This window comes from Varanus komodoensis, unplaced genomic scaffold (assembly GCF_004798865.1).
Source record: "Varanus komodoensis strain SLA01 unplaced genomic scaffold, ASM479886v1 scaffold5, whole genome shotgun sequence".
Classification (NCBI taxonomy): domain Eukaryota; kingdom Metazoa; phylum Chordata; class Lepidosauria; order Squamata; family Varanidae; genus Varanus; species Varanus komodoensis.
The window spans coordinates 5,678,562-5,697,201 of NW_025336087.1; the positions used below are offsets into that span (position 1 = coordinate 5,678,562).

Sequence of the window (18,640 nt, forward strand, 5' to 3'; positions counted from 1 at the left end):
AGTGAACTGCAATTTTCCTTGGTGGCAGCCCCACTCCCGAGAGCACACCTGAGTGTGAAATCGCTAGGCTTGCGAAAGAAGAGTCATGCTGGATCAGACCGAGGTCCATCTAGTCCAGCATTGTTCACAGTGACCAGCCAGCTACCAACCATGGGAAACCCACAAGCAGGACATGAGGGCAACTGCAACTTTCTAACCCAGTTTCCCCAGCAATTGCTGTACATAGTCATAGTGCCTCTAATGCTGGAGGTAGCATAGAGGCTTTGATAACCTCCTCTGTGAATTACCCAACTCCCTTTTAAAGCTGACCAGATTGGTGGCAATTACTGCATCTCTTGGGAGGACATTCCATAGTTAAACTGTGTGGTGTGCAAAGGACAGTGTGAAGGGCTTTTTTCTGTCCTGAATCTCCCACCAATCAGCTTCAAGGGAAGACCTCAGGTTCTAGTATTCACACTAGTGTTTCTGTGAAGATAAACCACCTTTTGTTTTTGAAATGCATAAGCAACAAGAGAAGAAAAGCCACATCTATGTAGCCATTATGTTCCTGCTTTCCCAAGAGTTGGCCATGCATTACAAGTACCGGAGTCAGCAATCTAAAGTTTCTCCAGATGGTTTGCTCAGCTGCAAGAGATGGGAGCTGTAGTCTACACCATCATTAGGAAGGTGTTGGATTAGAGAAGGGAAGACAAATGCATGCTTCAACATTATCACAAGAAATTAGCCCCAAGTACCTCTATTAACAATGTAACTTGCAGCTTAGAAAGCAGTACTGAGATCCACCAAAGAATGAATGACTGTTCGGTCCTGTGTATTCAGGATCAAGCCCTATTAACAGGAAAAGCTCCTAGGTAAGCATGCCCAGGACTGCAGTCTCAGTGATGTCCAAAGACTTCTGGCAAACTGTCTTACTACTCTAAAGTAAATGCTGGGGTCACTTATAAGCCATGTGCACTATGATGCATGAATTAGCCTTCTTCAGTCTGGTGACCTCCACTTATGCGGGACTTCATTTCCAAGTGCTGCTGGCTAGGACTGATGGGAGCTGAACCCCACAACATCCAGAGGGCACTGGGTTGAAGGAAGACTGCTATAAACCATAGAGTTTGAGCCTTAGCTAAATAGATTAGTCTTATTTAGGTAAACTTTTTCCATCAGTGCTGTAAAATATTAGTACACCGACAGCCATCATCCTCATCTCAGAATTAAGGACCAACCATTGTCCTCTGGAACCAAGTGCTTCTTTGCACTCTGAATTTAATCTTCACCGCAGTAAAAACACATGCATACTGAAAGCAGTGCTTCAGGTTTTCCCCAAGCTTTATTGCCAACAAAGGTATATTTAAAAATCACAGTTACAAAAAAATGCATGTAATAAATACTTCACTTTGGGCTGTAATAAATAAAAAAAAATTATTAACAAGGAATGCACTTTGCCAGCCACAAGTGTGATCAGTTTCTTGGAAGAAATTAAGAAAAACGTTATGGCCATAGTTCACAGTTAAGCAGCCACAAGCTGCCCCTTACAGTCATTCCACAACAACGAGATACCCCTCCCTCCCAGATCCTCAAGTGTTATTCACAGTTTCAGTCTTGCATCAGAACGGTTTGCCGCAGAGCTTCAAGTCCAACTCCTCTCTTTCAAAAGGGAGTGAACCAAGGAAAGCTACATTCCAGAGAATTCCTTGTCACACCAGTAATCCAACCAAGACGACCATGGGCTTCATGTCTGGTCCCAGCCCAGCACATAGAATAAGTTTTGTTCGTACCAGTCCCTACGCCTCACTCATCCATCAACATACTGTTTTTCCCCCAATGCCTCCGCCGTAGACTTCAGTGAGAGAAGTCCTTTTGCTTTTTAAGAAGAGTTCTTTAATTACATCTTTGCAACAGCATATTCAATGCATATTCCATTCGATGCTTTAGCTCCAGTGAACACCCAGACATCAGAAGTGTGGTCAAACGAAATGTTGTAGATAGTCTGTCTTCATTGATGTATGTAAGCAGATACTCCTCGTTTTGGTTGCAAATGATGATTTTCGTGTGATCGTGGTAGAAATTCACCTGTCAAATTAATTAATTTCAGCTTAATACACGTTTCAGCCTTTCAAAATACAAGCACATTTTACCCATGCTATCTTCAGTATTTGGCCATGCTTATCAACCTGCCAGCTAAAAAGCTTGCAGTGATGGGTTTAACTCAGGGCAGATTTAAAGTTAATATGAATTCCTTTTTCTCATTTTATACGTCTTTGTCCTGAATGCATACCAACTAGCTACTATGAACAGTCAAGCCATACTGGGCTACAGCTAATAAGAATATTTCACAGCCTAAGTACTTAATCAAAAACCTGTAGTCATGCATTTCAGGATTATGTCTACTTAGGACATGAGATCTCTTTGGCTCTGTCCCATGCACACTTATGCAGAACCACGTTGCGTTGTACAGCAGGTGGGATTTACTTCTGGCAAAAGCATGTATAGCAACCTCCCTCAACCTTTGATACCCCCAGATCAATTTGAATGTGATTCCTGTTACTTCCAGCCAACATGGCCATAAACCATGCTGCCTGGGAATTATGGGAAATGCAGTCCAACACATATGGGATGCATAGATCAGACTATAAGCAGGCAAAAGCTACCATAAGGGGGAGAACGATGGTGCCCATATTGAGCAGAAATATCCATTCAAGAATTGAATGCACTGCAGAGCTCAGGTAGCTTCTAAACATGGAATATCAGATCACCCATAGGTATTGTACAGATATTTTGCTTGATACAGAGTTGTTTTCTAACATCTAGGGAACCCACTGGCAGAACTATTCTTCTATAGCTGTAACTAATCATATCCATTTGTGGCCAAAAACCCCAGCAAGCAACTGGCTCCTCGACTTTCATGGAGACATCCGATCACACTGAGAATCAGTTGTTGCTGCAACATCTTGTTCAACAGTTCGTTACATTGCCTATCCAGGGTCTAAAGCAGGCCTCTTAAGATCTGCCTGCTGATTCTGAACAAGCTGGGTAGAATTCTGAGCAGTGAAGGTGGGAAAGGCAAGGAGGCCCACCTGAAATGTGCCATCATTGAAGAGCATCATCAGTGCCTTGTCAGATTTTAACCACTGCAAGAGGTATAGCCTGGGTCTGCGAACATCTGTGACACTGGGAAGATCTCCTCCCTGAAAAGGCAAAGGGCATCACTTCATTAGAGCAGAGATCACATGGCGACCTTTATTAAAATGGCTTCCAAGGCTTTCATTCACACAACTCACGTCCATGAGGTTCTCCTCCATATAGTGAGAGAAGTACTTTAGAACAGTCACTTGACTGATGAATTGTTCTGGGGCTTCAGTGGCAGAGAAGACTGAGCACTGGCCAAGCTCTGCATAGTAATGGACTGTTCTGGAAGCAAACACACATGACAAGCCGGTTAAGTTTACGCAGAGAGGAGGAAGGATCAAGTACCCATCTGCCCCCAAGTCAGTCACTCAGTCAGTCAGTCAGTCAGTCAGTCAGTCACTCACTCACTTCTTGTCTGGAAGGAGGCTCATGTGTGCACCGTTGTTGAAGAGAACTCCCACAGTGTGGTCCGACAGCTGATAGCCAAAGCCATATTTATTGGAGTAGTCGACCCATTTCGTGACCCACTGGAAAGAGGCAGTCAGCTGTTCTTTGGGAATATGGTCGGATTCCGGCATGTTCTCTAGACACCCACGAAGCACTCTTGCGACAGTATCAGCTACACTTCCCATGGTGCTGTCTTCGAGGCCTGAGCAGGGGGGAGGGAAAAATGGCAGAGTGATCATCTATGCAACAATGTGTTGTATTTACAGTGTTCCTTTGACCTGCCCTTCCAGATTACGTCACTAAGGATGGTATAAAAATCTTTGCTGCAGAATCAGTACTGCAGTTCCTAAGGTTCTCCTAGAAGAGGAAGGAGGAATCGCTTCCAAAGGCCCTTGGCAAGAAACCTTCAATGGCCCCCTCCCTCAGCGAGTCTCTTCGAACCAACATTGTTACTGGCTGCTATGGCCCCTCTCTGTGCCATCACTGAGGTCACTGGCTTGTTTGGGAGGCAGACAGCAAACAAGGAGTGGCATCTGCTGCTCCTGCTCTAGTGGAGGCAAGCAGGCTGCACTGAGCGGGGAGCAGGAACTCCAGGGAGAGCTCAGCAGTGGGGCCCTGCGGGAATGTAGTCCCCTGGCATGGACCTGGCCATGCCTACCCTTGATGCTGGCCTTGCCTATGGAAATTCTTGGCACCCTTAGTTTCCAGAGCTCTTCGGAGGTTCCATGTTTTTCTATCAGAGTTAAGTTTTTCCCCCTAAATATACTTTGTTAGTCTGAAATGATCACAGGGAAAACATAGCAACTTCCTATGAATTTCCCATTCTTAGGAACAATGCTAAATGCGCATACTTGCTCAAAACAATTTGAGATCATAGGTAGAGATCATAGGTCACACTTACATTCACTGCTGCTGCTGCAGCTTCCTAGAGTCCCCCGAACAATCATTCGAATTGCATCAATTTGTTTAGTCTCTGTAAGCATGCCAGGTTTAGCTACAGTAGTGCTGGGAGGCTTGATCTCCTGGAAAACAGAAAATCCTATGTAGTTGCCAGAGCATAACCAATGGCCACTATTTACACAACCTAAAAGAATGCAACTGTTTTATTTCTAAAGGTGTACTGATGACTTGCTTCTGATGCCATCGTCATGTCCCAGGACACGTGTAAAAGGAAGCCTTTCACCATTGCCAGGGAATTCCCTTGGAAAGATATACGGCACAATGTGCCTTCCAGACACACGCCATGTAAGAGCTCCACCAGTTACAGCAGCAGAGAGGCTGGACAGATTTTTTGCCCTTAGTTAGAGATGGGAAAAAGTTCACGTGGGTCCCATTTTTAAAGGAATTGACCTAACTTGCACATCCCAGACGGAGAAGCAGATTGGGACACAATGACTCATGTACTAGAATTTAAAATTCTTTTAAAAGACATTCATGGACCAATGTGGGAACAGGATGGAGAGGATGGACTTACAAATGAGTAAATGAAAAACTGACAAAGCAAAAATACCAATTGGCTCATCTCTGCCTTCAACTCAACTGTGCCTATTAGCATGCCACATTTCATTTTGCTCCTGGGGCAGCAAGCTGTGGTTTCCCTTTATTTATTTACAGGGGAACTGTTGAGGGATAGCATTAGGGCTAAACGAAACCTATACTCTTCAACAACTTGGACCATCCAGGAAGAAAATTGCTACCACCAGCTGGGCCCCGACCTATTTCTGTCACTCTAACACAGAGGGGGGCAACTTGTGGAAGCTGCCATTGCAGGAGTCACCATGATGGAAGCTATGAAGAGCTATAACTTCCATCAGCACCGCCAGTGGTGGGGCATGATGGAACTGCAGGCCAAAACATCTGGAGGGCCACAGGTTGCCCACACCTGCTCTGGTATGACCAACAGTGTTGAAGACTGGCCATGTGGAAGAATCTTTATTTGGGCATTTATGCTTAAAGAATTTTGTGCCATTTCTTTTGCATTTTTGCTCATTTCAGCACTGTATCTTTTTATCTATGGTACCCGACTATCAGCATCCAGTTCCTTACAAGTTTTGCTGAAACTTTGACAGGGGTGACTGCAAATGAAGTTTGCACACATTCAAGTTTGCACTGAAATAAAGCCCTTCCAAGAATGAGAAGTTGTGCCCTGCAGCATTCCAGTGTGGAACACAGAACCATAGATGCTAAATGACCTGCAGTGAAGTCCTGCAGTCAAGAGAAACCCAGATGTTAGGCACAGGTGCCAAAGGCTACGCCATCCATGTCATGAAATGGTGCCTGAGCCTCTCTGCAGGCATCACTTGATAGCCATCAATGTTGAACCCTAATTGACAGTACAGGTGAGTCCATTCCATAAGCATCCCAGTTATTCTATAACCATGTGCTTACCTCCTCTGGTCTATGCTTCAGAGGCTGCTGAGTGATTGACGTCTTTTTCAAGTCATGTCTAAGTTTATAGATTTCTTCATCTTCTTTAGCAAGTCGATCTGGTAAAATAGAAATCAATGCAAGTTGAGCTTTCCTGCTTCCAAAAGCACACTAGCATGTGTCTGGTACTCAAGACTGTGTGGTACCCGTGATGGGGATACAGTGTCCTCTCCTTTCCTGCAGTGTAGTCACTAACTAGTTTCCTTTGCATGCATTTGATCTCAAAGCCAACCATGTGATTCCACCAGAACAGCACCAAGAAGGGACTGACAAGACTGCAAGCTTGCAGCCAATCAGCAGGCATGCAAGCCTGCTAGTGTTGCTTCATGGCAGCTCTGCACTGAAACAGAGCTGTTGAAGCAGCAAACCAAGCCTTTGCAAGTAGCAAGAATGCAGTATTAAGTGCTTGCTGCTGAATACATAGCTAGGATCAGGAAACCCAAAGCATTGCTCAAAACAGGCAGTGGGAGGCAATGAGTGTGCTGCACAGGACTAAGGCATAAAGAAACGCGTACTGTGTGTGTCGAAGTATCTCGCTTTTTCCTTCTTGCCCCCAAAGAGGGCTGCAGCTGCCTTCTTGAAGAAATTCTTAGCTGGACTTGACAAGTTGAAGTCAGGAACGGTATGACAGCAACTAGCTGGAAGTCTCTCTGGGGTGAAGCCCTGCAGAAGCAAGATGCACAAAACTGTCAGCAACCTGGCAGTTGCATTCTAAACAAAGCTAGCTGACCCCCAGCATTTATCCAAAAAAGGGAAAAAATGCTACAAACCAGTAAGAAGAAGTCATGCCGAACGATGTCATCTAAGCTGGGACGGTCTTCTGGGTTTTTTGACAACATGCTGGCAATCAAGTGCTTTGCAGGAGGCAACAGGGACGAGGGTAAAGAATATTTTGCTTCCTTTATACACCGGTAGGTTTCCTTTAAATTAGTTGTTTCAAAGGGAGGCCTTCCCAATAACATTGTATACCTGTTAGAGAAAGAAGAGGAAGAGAATCTTTGACTCTTTGCCAAAAATAATTTACTGCTTAAACTGAAGATCCTTACAAACAGCCTCTGGCCAAGAATATTCACCCTTCTCCAACTTACTTTTGGAAAAGGTTAGATGGATTTTATTGGCTGGAAGACTGAAAAAAGAATTGAGGACAAGCCACAATTCCATGTAAATACAGAGGATATGGTACCACATTCAACAATCTGGGTTAGCAGATATTTAGCCTATGGGGCTAAAAAGAATGGGAAGTGCATTAGAGAAAACCTAAAGTGCATCAGTGGAATATAGACCAGGTGTGAGTAACTTGTGACCCTCCAGATGGTTAGACCTACAACTATTGGCCATGGTGCCAAGGAAGCTGTAGCCCAAAACATCTGGATCACAAGTAGCTCACTGACTCAGACTGCATGCAGAAGGTTTCAGGTTCCATCCCAGACATCCAGCTAAAGATCCCAGGCTATCTGGCCTGGGGAGGGTGTCCCCACTCCTAGATTTTAGAAAAACCAGTAGCCAATTGGTTACTATATCAGGCTGAACAAGCCAGTGGTTTTACTTTATGTACAGCAGCTCTATATTCATGTGTCATTCTTATAAAGATTTGTGAAGTCGGATCTTAGTAGGATTTCCAGTTCTCCTAAGACTGAGATTCCATACCCACAAGTTTTTGCCCTATGAGGAGCACGAACAAAGCTAAGTATACAAAAATAAGCAACCCTACTTAATCTATGTCATTATACAGGTCATAATTTTTAACTTGGTGCAGAGACAGTGAAGGTGTCTGCAGTGAATGGGTCCTAAGTAAATCAAGGTCTTCATTTCATGGCCTGGCAGTCCAGCTAGATTTCCGTGAGATACTCACATGACACAGCCCAAGGCCCAGATGTCCGATTCACAACCATGCCCTTGTTTATTAAGGACTTCCGGGGAAAGGTAATTAGGTGTGCCGCAGATGGTTCTGAAAGACAACCCAAGGAGGTGGTTAAAAGGTACCAGATCAATGATTATGGGCTGCCTTTTCAGTTTAGGCTTGCTCCCTACACAGCCCTGTTTTAAACATGCTTATTAGATGTGTCAGTGAAACCAAAAGCAATTTCGTCACACACTGGTGTGCTTGGACTAAAGCATGTGGACGGCCAAGTGGTGGTGACGTCCAGCTACACTATGGGACAGGTGCCATGGGGACCTTCTGCTACTGCTGCCTGTGAGCCCCCGCCAAGCTGTCTTGGTCATGCAACACTGCCGTGAAGCACCACTGATGGTGAGTAGGGGGTGCGTAAAACCTACAGGCTGCAGTCGTGCTGTTTCTCCTGAAGCCTCAGGCAGCTGCCCTAGATGACAGCTCAGCCACTGCCTGTGTTAACTCCACACTGCCTTTCTCTAAACACAGTTCTGTTTGGAAATGGCTGGAATCTTTCACGGCCAGGCAACCATCGGGATGAACTGAGCCACTGACCTTGACAAAGAGAGGCCAAGATAAAGGCTACTCCTCAATCATCAGAGGTCACAGGCCAACCGTTGCATCACTCACTAGTGCAGATAACTACAAATGCAAATCCCGGAGGCCATCCTGCTCTAAGCAAGAGCCAGTGGTGAAAGATGAAGTTGCACTCTGGTGATGATCCCCTCTCTCAGATCCTTACCTTCTTCTGTGTTCCAGTGGTTCGAGCCTGGCTGCCAACCCAAAATCACCCACTTTTAATTCCATGGACTCATTAATGAAGAAATTACCTGCAGACACAAGAAAGGAGAACGCCTGTAGAGTGCCAGTCAGCGTAATGATGAACAAGACAAGTGCTGACTCGTGTTTAAAGGAAGCCAAGCACATAACTAGGCTTTTTTAAATGAATGAATACTTAATGCTATTACTCAAGCATTCCAAGCGAAGCTGCTCCTATCCCTTAATCCCCATGAGTGCAGTTTTAACAGCACTGCCGTTTATGAAAAATGAACCATACTTTCAACACCTCAACTCAAGCCAAGTCTTCAGAGAGGATGTCAACTTACCCAGCTTTAGATCTCGGTGCAAGATCTCCTGCTCATGAAGGTATTTTAATCCAGACACAATCTGCCTGAGGTAGTACCGCACTTCTGGTGCCGTCAATACCTTCCTTGCTTTCAAAATGTGAGCCATGGACTGATGAGAGAAGGGGCAAAACAAACAAAAAACAAGATCACTTAGCAGACAAGTGCAAGACCCGAGAGAGGTAAAAAACCAGGCTCAATGCAAGAAATAAGGACTGCCTAGAGAAGCTATGGAAGATACCTTTTACATTTTAAACATTTTACACTAGCTGCCGATTCCGTGCAAAGGGATACCGGATTGCGCCCAGTGGATGCTCACCCTTCGACTGCAGTACTCAAGGAGGATGTAAATGTTCTCTTTGTCCTCAAAGTAGTGGTAGAACTGCACGATGTGCCTGTGATTGAGCATTCTGTGCAGCTCGATCTCTTTATCAATCTGTGGAGGGAAAGGCGGCACAGAAAAGCGTTATTGGCATCTGTTCCGGGCAGGCCGTGGGAAGACAGGCTTCCATGTGAGCCAGCCAGAGGAGGAGGAAGGGGAAGGGCCACCCAAACACATGAGAAGAGAGATTCCTGCACGGAGCGTCACCACAGCCCAGCAACACACCTTTTCCCTTTGATGAGGTTTGGCTACTCGGGTGTGAGGAATGATCTTTGCAGCATAGACTTTGTTCGTGGTCAGATCCGTCATCTCGTAACACTTGGCAAAGCCACCCTGAAGAGACAAGACGGAGAAGCTTGTTAGAAGCGGCAGCTGAGCAGGACACACACATGCCCCAGTACCCTCTTTCTGCTGCCCTGACCAGCAGGACAGTCGCCACTAGCAAAGCACATTGCTGTGAGCACCACGGTGATTTGGAGAGCAGCTGCTTCAGTTCTGAGCAGAGGCCAAAGGATAGACTGCATATGTCTTGATTCCAACCCTCCTCTTCTCTATTAATGACAGGCAGGCTGGAGCTTGGTTGCTAACAAAATCATTGAGCCCTCTACTCCAGATTTATTTACAATCTGTATAGATGATTAAATCTGCACAGATTTAAAATAAATCTGTACAGCTCCTGATCAACACCTGGAAAAATGTCAGAGGAGCTGCAGCATCCGCCTCTCTCAGAGAATCCCTTTTCTACCTGGGCCGTGTAGGAAGCAGGCGGTATACGGATCCACAGCTTTTGTGACAAGCACGCAAGATGCATGTTGCCACACGAGAGCAGGAAAGGCACAGCAGGTGACACCTCCTGCAGCTGCACATGCGGGGGGGGGGGCGGCAGCAAAGGCTCGCCATCCATGGGGCAGACCCACCTTCCCCTCGCCCCCGTCGAGCCAGTTCTCTGTAGAGCAGCCCTCCTTGCGCCTTATGCCAAGCAGCCCTTTCGGGCAGGCTGGACGCGGGAGCCTTCGCGGCGGGAGCCTACTCCGACAAGTGCCAAGGGCGATCCGCAGAGGCAGTGACGATAGCAGATAAACATGGGGCTGGGGTGCGGGGAGAGCTACAAATCAAGTTAACAGGACGCGAAAACTCGAGATGGACGAGCCTGATAATCGGAGCACCGACCACGAACGCGCGCCAGGCAATGCTTTATTTATTTTTTTGGAAGAAGGAAAGACGTGGCGGGGAAGCAACGGGGTGGAAAGCGAAGAGGAAGAGACGAGTGCCTTCTAAAAGGCAGGACAGGGGAATAAAGCAATGGAGAGGCACCAGAGCGCGAGCAGCTGCGGGGGTTGCGCGAGTGCGCGCGCAAGGAAAGCCTAAGCGGGTGGTCCAAAGCGCGATGAGGGGCAGGAGGGCAAATCGGGGGATAAAGGTGGGGGGAGTTCCTGGGATTCGCAGTCTGCCCCACTCGCAGGCAGTTCGTGCTTTAGCGACCAGTCCCTGCAGATCCGTGGTGCTATCTGAATCCCTAATGGAGCTGCCGCCGCCGCCGGGCATTTTACCTTTCCCAGCACTTTCCCGCGGCAGTAGCGTCTTCCTGTGGTGGGGTCAGTAATAATCCGTGAGATCTCGGTGGCCGAGTGCGGATAGTGGTGGTGGTGGTGGTGGTGATGGTTCTGCTGCTCGGACGATGACGACGACTCCGCCGCCTTCTTTCGCCGAGACTCCCCGTGGCACGCTTTGCTCAGCAGCGCCTGCTCGCCCATCTTACTGCCGCCGCCCCCGCCGGCGCTGCCGCCCCCGCCGCCGGCCCCAGTACTGCCCGGCTGGTAAGCGATAGTCCTCAATAAATCCATAGCCTCGTCGGCCGGCCAACCAGCCGGGTGGTTGGTTGACTGGCTGGCTCGCCCAAATGCCCGAAGCCCACCAGGAGCCAGCTCACCTGCTTACAGCGCCACCGTCCTAATCACTGAGCGAAAGAAGCGGCGCTCGGCGTGCTTTTATAGGGCGAGTTGAGCGCCGCCCCGCCCCTGGACGTCACAATGCCCTGCCGATGGCCCCGCCTCCGCGACGGCGCTCGACCGATCGGTCCGCGAAAGTGGCGGGCGAGCCCCGCGCTCGCAGGACCAGCGTGATCGGCGAACGCCACTTGCGGCCCCGATCTTTCCCAACGGGGGCATCCTTGCAGATAAGCCGCCCTGGATCCTGCGGCTCTGGCTTGAGCAAGCGCTCAGAAGGCCTTAAAACGGGGGCGGGGGCGCGTTGCATTTCGTAGTCCAGTCGTGCCATCCAGAAGAGCGACCTGGCGGGTATCCTTGAATAATGTGATTTGGATTGAAGAGGAGAAAGAGGAGACGCAGAACCCTCTTCCACCCTGGCCACCAAGGCCGCGTTGATCATCTCACAGCGGTTGGTGCACATAAAAGGTGTCTTAATGCCAAGGAGAAAGATTCATTTTGTTCCAGATAGGAGACAAGCCTCCGAGCGACTTACAGCCTGCTCACAGTGGAGGAGTGAGGCCCAGTGCCTCAGAACCAGTAGCGGCATTTCATGGGGGGAGGGGAATTACCCTGCTGAGCCTCACCTGCTTCCCCTCAGCTTTGCAAGCAGCAAGAGGCTCCCAAATAATTCCTCCCATTGCCTAACACCCTTCCCTGACCTGGTTCTTCCGGTTGGGTCTGACTACGGCTCCCAGCATCCCTAGATAAATGGTGGCGCGCACCTGACTAGGGAAGGTTGAATTAGAATCTTAGGTTCAGAGCTGCACATGAAACTTTTTCGTAACACACCAGCACATACTGCCAGAGCTGGCATGCACACAGGGCACCCTTGGGCATCTGCCAGGACCCACTGCCAGAGCCCCCGCTAGATCCATCAATTTTTATTTTCTTTTTTGGCCTGGTAATGCTAGGAACAATCTTAGACCTTGTGAGGTGAGCAGGATGTACAACCATTGCATAATGGAAGGAGACCACTGAATAGCATTATCCACACGGGCATGACCACAGAACCAGTGCCATTTTGTGGAACTGAGGAAGAAAATTAAGTATTAGTTTATTCTGCCAACCCATGACCAAGTGAGATAAATTTCAGTGTTTCTAAGTGGTGGATGGGTCCTTTGCAATGGCCACATTGCAGCACAATGAGCTGCAACTTGTACCCACTGGTGGAAGGCCCTTTGGTCAAGTGGATGCCTTCAGAAGCTCTCTCTCCTCTTTGCTTATGGATGCTTCTGCTGGATCAAAGAGTCTCCCATGAGTGGAGGAAACCAATGGGATACAAGCCATTTTGTCTGGAATGGTGGTGTCGATTGTTCTGAAAAAATGGGATCACAGGAATAGAACTGGTGACAAGCAAACTCCTTCCCTGCCCAACATATACGGAAACAGTAGTTTTCGGATTAAGAGCAGAAAGGAAGGAGTTTTTTTCACATGGAGCATAGTTAAAGTATATAATTCACTACAAAATGTGGTGGCAGCTGCCACCTGGACAGCTTTAAAGGGCTAACCTATGGCTTTCAACAGCTATTCATCGAGATGGCTATAGGTTGCTTCCAGGATCCACGCCCATGTGCTTCTAAGACCACTTGTGGGGAACACATATAGAAGGGTGTTATTGTGCTCATGGCCTGCTTGTGGGCTCCCTATAGGCATTTCAGTGGGCACTATGGGAACAGAATCCTGGACTGAATAGGGCCTTGGTCTGATCTGGCCATGAGCCTTTGCATGCCCTTCTATGAGCAAAGTGGTACAAAGGAAGTACATAACCATTCTGCCTTTCCAGCAGGGATATATGAGAAATTCAGTTGGTTTTGGATCAGGCTTTTACCCAGTTTGCCCCTGCAGGACCAAACGCGGACCAGGGTGCGACCTGCGGCCTCAGCCCTTGGCCCCTGAGAGTGCAAGGTGCTTTTCAGTTTTTTTTTTTTAAAGTGGGGGTGGTTGATATCATTGGTACTTTGAAGAAATGAACATGACAAAAATGCATTCGTTTGAAGACTGTATGCAAATACAATTTACCCACACAACTGATGAGAAATGCACAAAACTGATGTCTTCATTTGAAAAATTGCACAAAATACGCACATATTTTCATGCAAAAGAGAAAAGGCACAGAAGCTCACAGTCTGATATGAACTCCAGTTGAAATGAGTGCCAAGATGAAATCTGGAGTATTTGGTGAACTTGTGTTTTTCCTGACTTGCACAACTGCACTCTCCAAAGCTGCCTGGTCCATTGATCACCATCCTTCAGATCACTGAGACAGTGAATAAAACAGATCCATTTCCCACTTGGGAATGGAAGGGACATCCATTCCAAAGCTGAAATGGACAACATGGCCAGGAGGCCACATGCTGACCAGTGCTTTGCTAGTGAGGTTTTTCTGGATCCTCTGTGTACGTGTACAAAAACTAACGTTGATTATAGGATAATTAGCTATATAATGCATACATAAATAATTTGCCCTTCACAACCCCAAAGAAGGGCAACAGCTGCAACACCAAAGGATAAATCCCCAGGATTAACATCCCAGGTGCGGTGAGTGAAGCTGCCCTTGTTCTGTTCCCTATTTTTTTCTCCAAATGGCTTTCTAATGAACAGCCCATGTGGTGAACACATGCTAGGCTTAAGTGGCCCAAATTAACGAGGCTGAGCAATGTTGAGGAGCAGAAGAAGATTGCAGTCCTGGGCTAATTGAGCCAAAGTCATTCGAGGACAAACCCAGCCTGGACACTCGGACGACCCATTAGCCCTCCTCTTATTGCAAGGCAGAAGAAGCACGGTGACAAGCACAAGGCACTTGTACGAAAGCTCGATTGTGCCACATGGGTGGCTCAGGACGAAACAAGATTATTTCCCTTTAAGCATGAAGATGCAGGTGGTTGATGACCGTGTCACACACAAAGAGAGATGCAATTCCACCTCCCCCCACTGCCCACCTTCAGTTCAACTGCAGTATTTAGGAGTGGGTCGGTTTTCCTCAAGAGCAGGCAGCGCACATTCTTTTAAAACCTGCTGCGCAAATTCCAGCCATCTCACTGGAAAATAAAACCGGATGAGGACTGGGGCCTGCAAATGGCCACCATGAGACACTGGGAAAGGGCATGTCAAAACAGCAGAACCGTGTGGTAGCCTGGACATGGGACCTGTCAGAATCCTTGTCTGCTGCTTCTCTGTGGTGTCTTCCTCACACATCTGCATTCGGTCCCTTCACTACAGAAGCTTGCCGACCATCAGTGTAAAGATCTTAGTGTAAAGATCGTAGCTGTTGCTAAGCAGAATGCCCTACCTGCTGCAGGGATGAAACGAGTCATCATTCGCGCTCCCTTCCATGGAGTATAAAAGCAACCAAGAGTGCCTTCTAGTGGCTGATGCAGTTAGTGCAAGAGTTACTCAGGGAAGCAGCTTCCTGGGAAACTACATGATACGATCTAATGGACTGGCAAAGCCAACAGGCCAAATTACCAAGAGTGGTATGATAATTGCTACTTATTTGCTCTCAGCCTTGTTAGGATGTTCGTGCAAAAAGAAAACCAAGCCCTTGCCCTTGTTTCCCAGTCCTCAGACTTAAACTGGATGACTAGGCACATCGAGGTGTCTACTTTTAAATGCCTTGCCCAAACAGTGGGCAAATCCAACTTGTGAATATGAATTATGCAAACCAGATTGGGTCAACTAACAATTGCATCGCTCGGCCAAGGGCTGTGACCTGTTCTGTGCTCTTGGCAGTCGCAGCTGTGCCTGCACCCCAGGCCGGGGTGCGTTGCTGCCTGATGCTACACCAGGGCATGTGCTGTGTATGCCCCACTTAAGGGACTCTTGCAGTCAGAGACTGGGAGCAACAGAAAGCAGTGAAGAATGGCTCAAGGTCAACCGTTGCAGGACGGAGAAGGAAGATGCAGGAACTTCAGGTGCAAATGGGGCGTGCTGGCTAGGCCGATTTCACAGAATTGTTTGGAAGCTGATATGGGTTTGGGACTGGAACTGCTTCTGGTATAATACAGCCTTCAAAGGTGGTGGCCTCAGATTCCAAGTTGGAGATGGAGGAAGGGGTTGGATTGGAATGGTGAGCTGAAATGCCGAGGCCCACAGACCCAGAGATGAGCCACACGGGTGTTGAGCACCAGTGGAGGAAGGCTGAACATCCTTAGTACCATTGTATGGTATCAGGTTAAAAGGCCAATTGAGAGGTGTCAGACATTCCCAGTAACTGGCCCATAAGCAGCACGAACCACTCTGAAGGTGGAGTCAGCTCTTTCTGATTTGGAAGGGAGGAGAGCTATTCAGTTTCGTATCATTATCCTGCATTTCCCTAGTATTCTAACTTTGTGTCTATGGTTATTGACTTCTGCAATCCTTTTGTTTGGCAGAGCCAGCCTTCAACATAATAGAAACTTCAGTTAGAAAGCCATTTGTCCTGATCTGCTTGGAGGGGAGTGGAGAGACCGCCTCATAATATATGGATAAAGAAGCATAAATACCTCATTACTATTCTTCTTCCATATTTCATGCTAACAGCTAACATCCATGACTTGTTAGAACAGCAACCCCATCCATTGTGCTAACAAGAGATACTCTGAGCCAGTGCAGTTTTGCATTTTAAACTCACTTAGGGCACACTCCCATGGGGGTCACAGCCCTCTGAACTCCTCCCATCTTATGCAGGGTGCAAGGAACCCTAAAAGGAAGGTTGTCTCCATGCCTCTCTCACTTTGAAAGACACTTGGAGATCTGATTTTGGCCATCAGAGTGGGAGGGAAGGAGCCTGGGTGCCCCCAGGACACTCTGTATCTTGGTGGAGCCAGTCTCCTCCTCCCTGGAGCATTCATGAGCTCAGCGAAGCAGTTGGCATGTTTGCCTCCACATGGACTGTGAGGGGAGGAGCAGGCCCCAGCTCTGATCCCCAGTCCTGAGCTCCTTTTTGACCTTTGATCTGGGATTCTGAAAACCCTTTTGGCCCTCTAGCCACCGTTGAGGGCCACAGGATTGCTCTGCATGCCCATGGCACCATCCTGACTACAGGAATAAAGTTTGCTTTTCATCCACTCATCACCTGCTGCTAATTCTTATGTTTTGAACCGCTGATAGAGGCTTGGCAAACCTTATGTGTCCTACTATCACATGCTAGCTGAGTAGCAGACATACACTACATTCAAAATTCCAGTGCTGGATCATTGTCTTGTAGACATTTAAGACCCAGTTACTACTGCAACTTCTCTGTGAGAGGATTCAGGCCATGTCTGCCAAATATATTACCAGTTAGCCCCACAGGTAGGGATGTACTAATTTTGCTAAACCTGTTCTGTCTGGTGTTTTTGTGAATTGCCTCACATCTTTCATTCTGTTGTCCATTCATTGACCAAAATTGAATTACATCCAATTATTATTAATTGTTGTGCATCCGCTGTGGGCAAAGAAAGGGTTGGGGGAAATGAAATGGAGCATTGTGGATAAGAGCATGACTGCTTAGCAGCCTGGAACCGTGAACAAGTGTGATCCTGCTAGGAGGAGAGGATACACTGCCACATTTTCTTGCAGGCCCAAAGGCACCATGGAATTGGGAAGGGGACTCACAGGATTGGTTTCACCAATTTTCTTGCCCCGCCCAAATAAGAGCATCCCCTTCCCTGCACTGGTGCCATGCAGATGTGTTAGAATGCAACTCCACTGGCCATGCTGGCCGGGCATTATTTATTTATTTATTTATTTATTTCAATTTATATCCTGCCTTTTTCCTACAAAGGGCTCAAGGCAGCTTACATCTCCTCCATCTTATCCCCACAACAACAACCCTGTGAGGTAGGTTGGGCTGAGAGTCCGTGACTGGCCCAAAGTCACCCAGTTGGCTCCATGGCTGAGCGGGGACTAGAACCCAGATCATCTGAGTCCCAGTCCCAGGCTCTTAGCCACTACACCACACTGGCATTATGGGCACTGAAGTCTGACATGGCTAGAGGGCTCCACGTTAGGAAAGGCTCTATGCAACCCAAGTTTTTGATCTCGCTGGAAGACATTTTACCTTATTGATGGACCAATTCACCCTTTGTAGCTTTTTGTTGCTCTTACATGCCATTAAGTCATCTCCAACTAATGGTGACTCTATGAATGAGTGCCCTCCAAAATGTCCTTGATAGCCCTGTTCAGCTCTACAAGACTGAGCAGGGCTATCAGGGCTAAAAAGGCTGTAGCTTCCTATATGGAACCCATCCGTCTCATCGTTTTCCTTATTCTTTTTCTGCCTTTACTTCCCCCACCATGTTTGTCTTCTCCAATGAATCTTGCCTTAATGATGTGCCTGGACTACAAGAGCCTCAGTTTCGTCATGCTTGCTTCCTGGAAAAGTTCTGGCTTGATTTGATCTAGGACCCACTTGTTCATCTTTCCTTTAGTCCGATGCATCTGCAAAGCTCTCCTCCAGCACCATGTTTTGAATAGGGTTGGGACAAACCCTAGAGAAATCCATCCCTCTATCATGCATAGGCTTCCTCTAGTGCCTGACCCTGTCTTAGCGAGTGAGCTAAGTTGAGGGGACATTCATGAATGTGCACAGAACTAAGGTTGTGCAACTGGCAGCCTTCTGCTGTATCATGTGCAGCAGCACAAATGCCACAGCTGCACAGGGCATGAAAGAAGGGAGCTGCTTGTGCAGCAGCCATGTTGCATCCTGCATAAAAGTTGCAAGGTCCTGTTGCAACCTGCACAAGCAGCTTGGCTTCTGGGCTGCCGCAGAGCGGACCACCGTCCGGGGCGTAAAGCACAGGAAAACCAATGGATTCCCACCTCCAAATGGATACCTCACAAATCCCCAATGTGAACACATCGATTTTATTTTCTGCCAGCTTTTTCATTTTCCAGCTGCCACACCTACACATATGATCAGGGATTCAGTGATCTTGGCCTTGTTCTCCAAGGAAACATCCTTGCGCTTGAATATCTTTTCTAGTTCCTTCATTGCTCTCCTTCCAAGCCTCAAGATGACTCCTGCATTTACTGCCATGCCATCATGTGGGAAAACTGAGAAGTGCATCAGGAAAGCAGAATGCTGGATTCTCGCCCTTTGAGTATAAAGGCTTCCAATCTCAAACAAACTAGTGAAAGGAGGAGTGGGGCGGAAAAGGAGAAAGCAATCACATGGGAAAAAGTGGTCTGTGACATGGCCTAACACCATGGAAGCTATTCCATACTTGCCTTGCCCCCGTCACAGCAGTCACTCAGTTTTACCGTGCATCAGCCCAGTCTGCTCAACAATCGGCTGCTAAAA

At 47.5% G+C, this 18,640-nt stretch overlaps 1 protein-coding gene across 1 annotated transcript; it reads right to left on the bottom strand.

Moving 5' to 3' along the window:
* Window positions 1-1,302: 1,302 nt before the first annotated feature.
* Window positions 1,303-11,351, bottom strand: PLK2 (polo like kinase 2). The gene is made up of 14 exons (XM_044446673.1): window positions 10,942-11,351; window positions 9,617-9,724; window positions 9,329-9,445; window positions 8,992-9,121; window positions 8,628-8,715; window positions 7,847-7,942; window positions 6,765-6,963; window positions 6,510-6,657; window positions 5,956-6,053; window positions 4,469-4,589; window positions 3,529-3,769; window positions 3,273-3,402; window positions 3,069-3,179; window positions 1,303-2,064 (listed from the first exon to the last, which is right to left on the bottom strand). Exons 1-14 carry the CDS (start codon window positions 11,233-11,235, stop codon window positions 1,873-1,875), a joined length of 2,073 nt encoding a protein of 690 aa, XP_044302608.1. The 5' UTR covers window positions 11,236-11,351; the 3' UTR covers window positions 1,303-1,872.
* Between the last annotated feature and the right edge of the window lie 7,289 nt (window positions 11,352-18,640).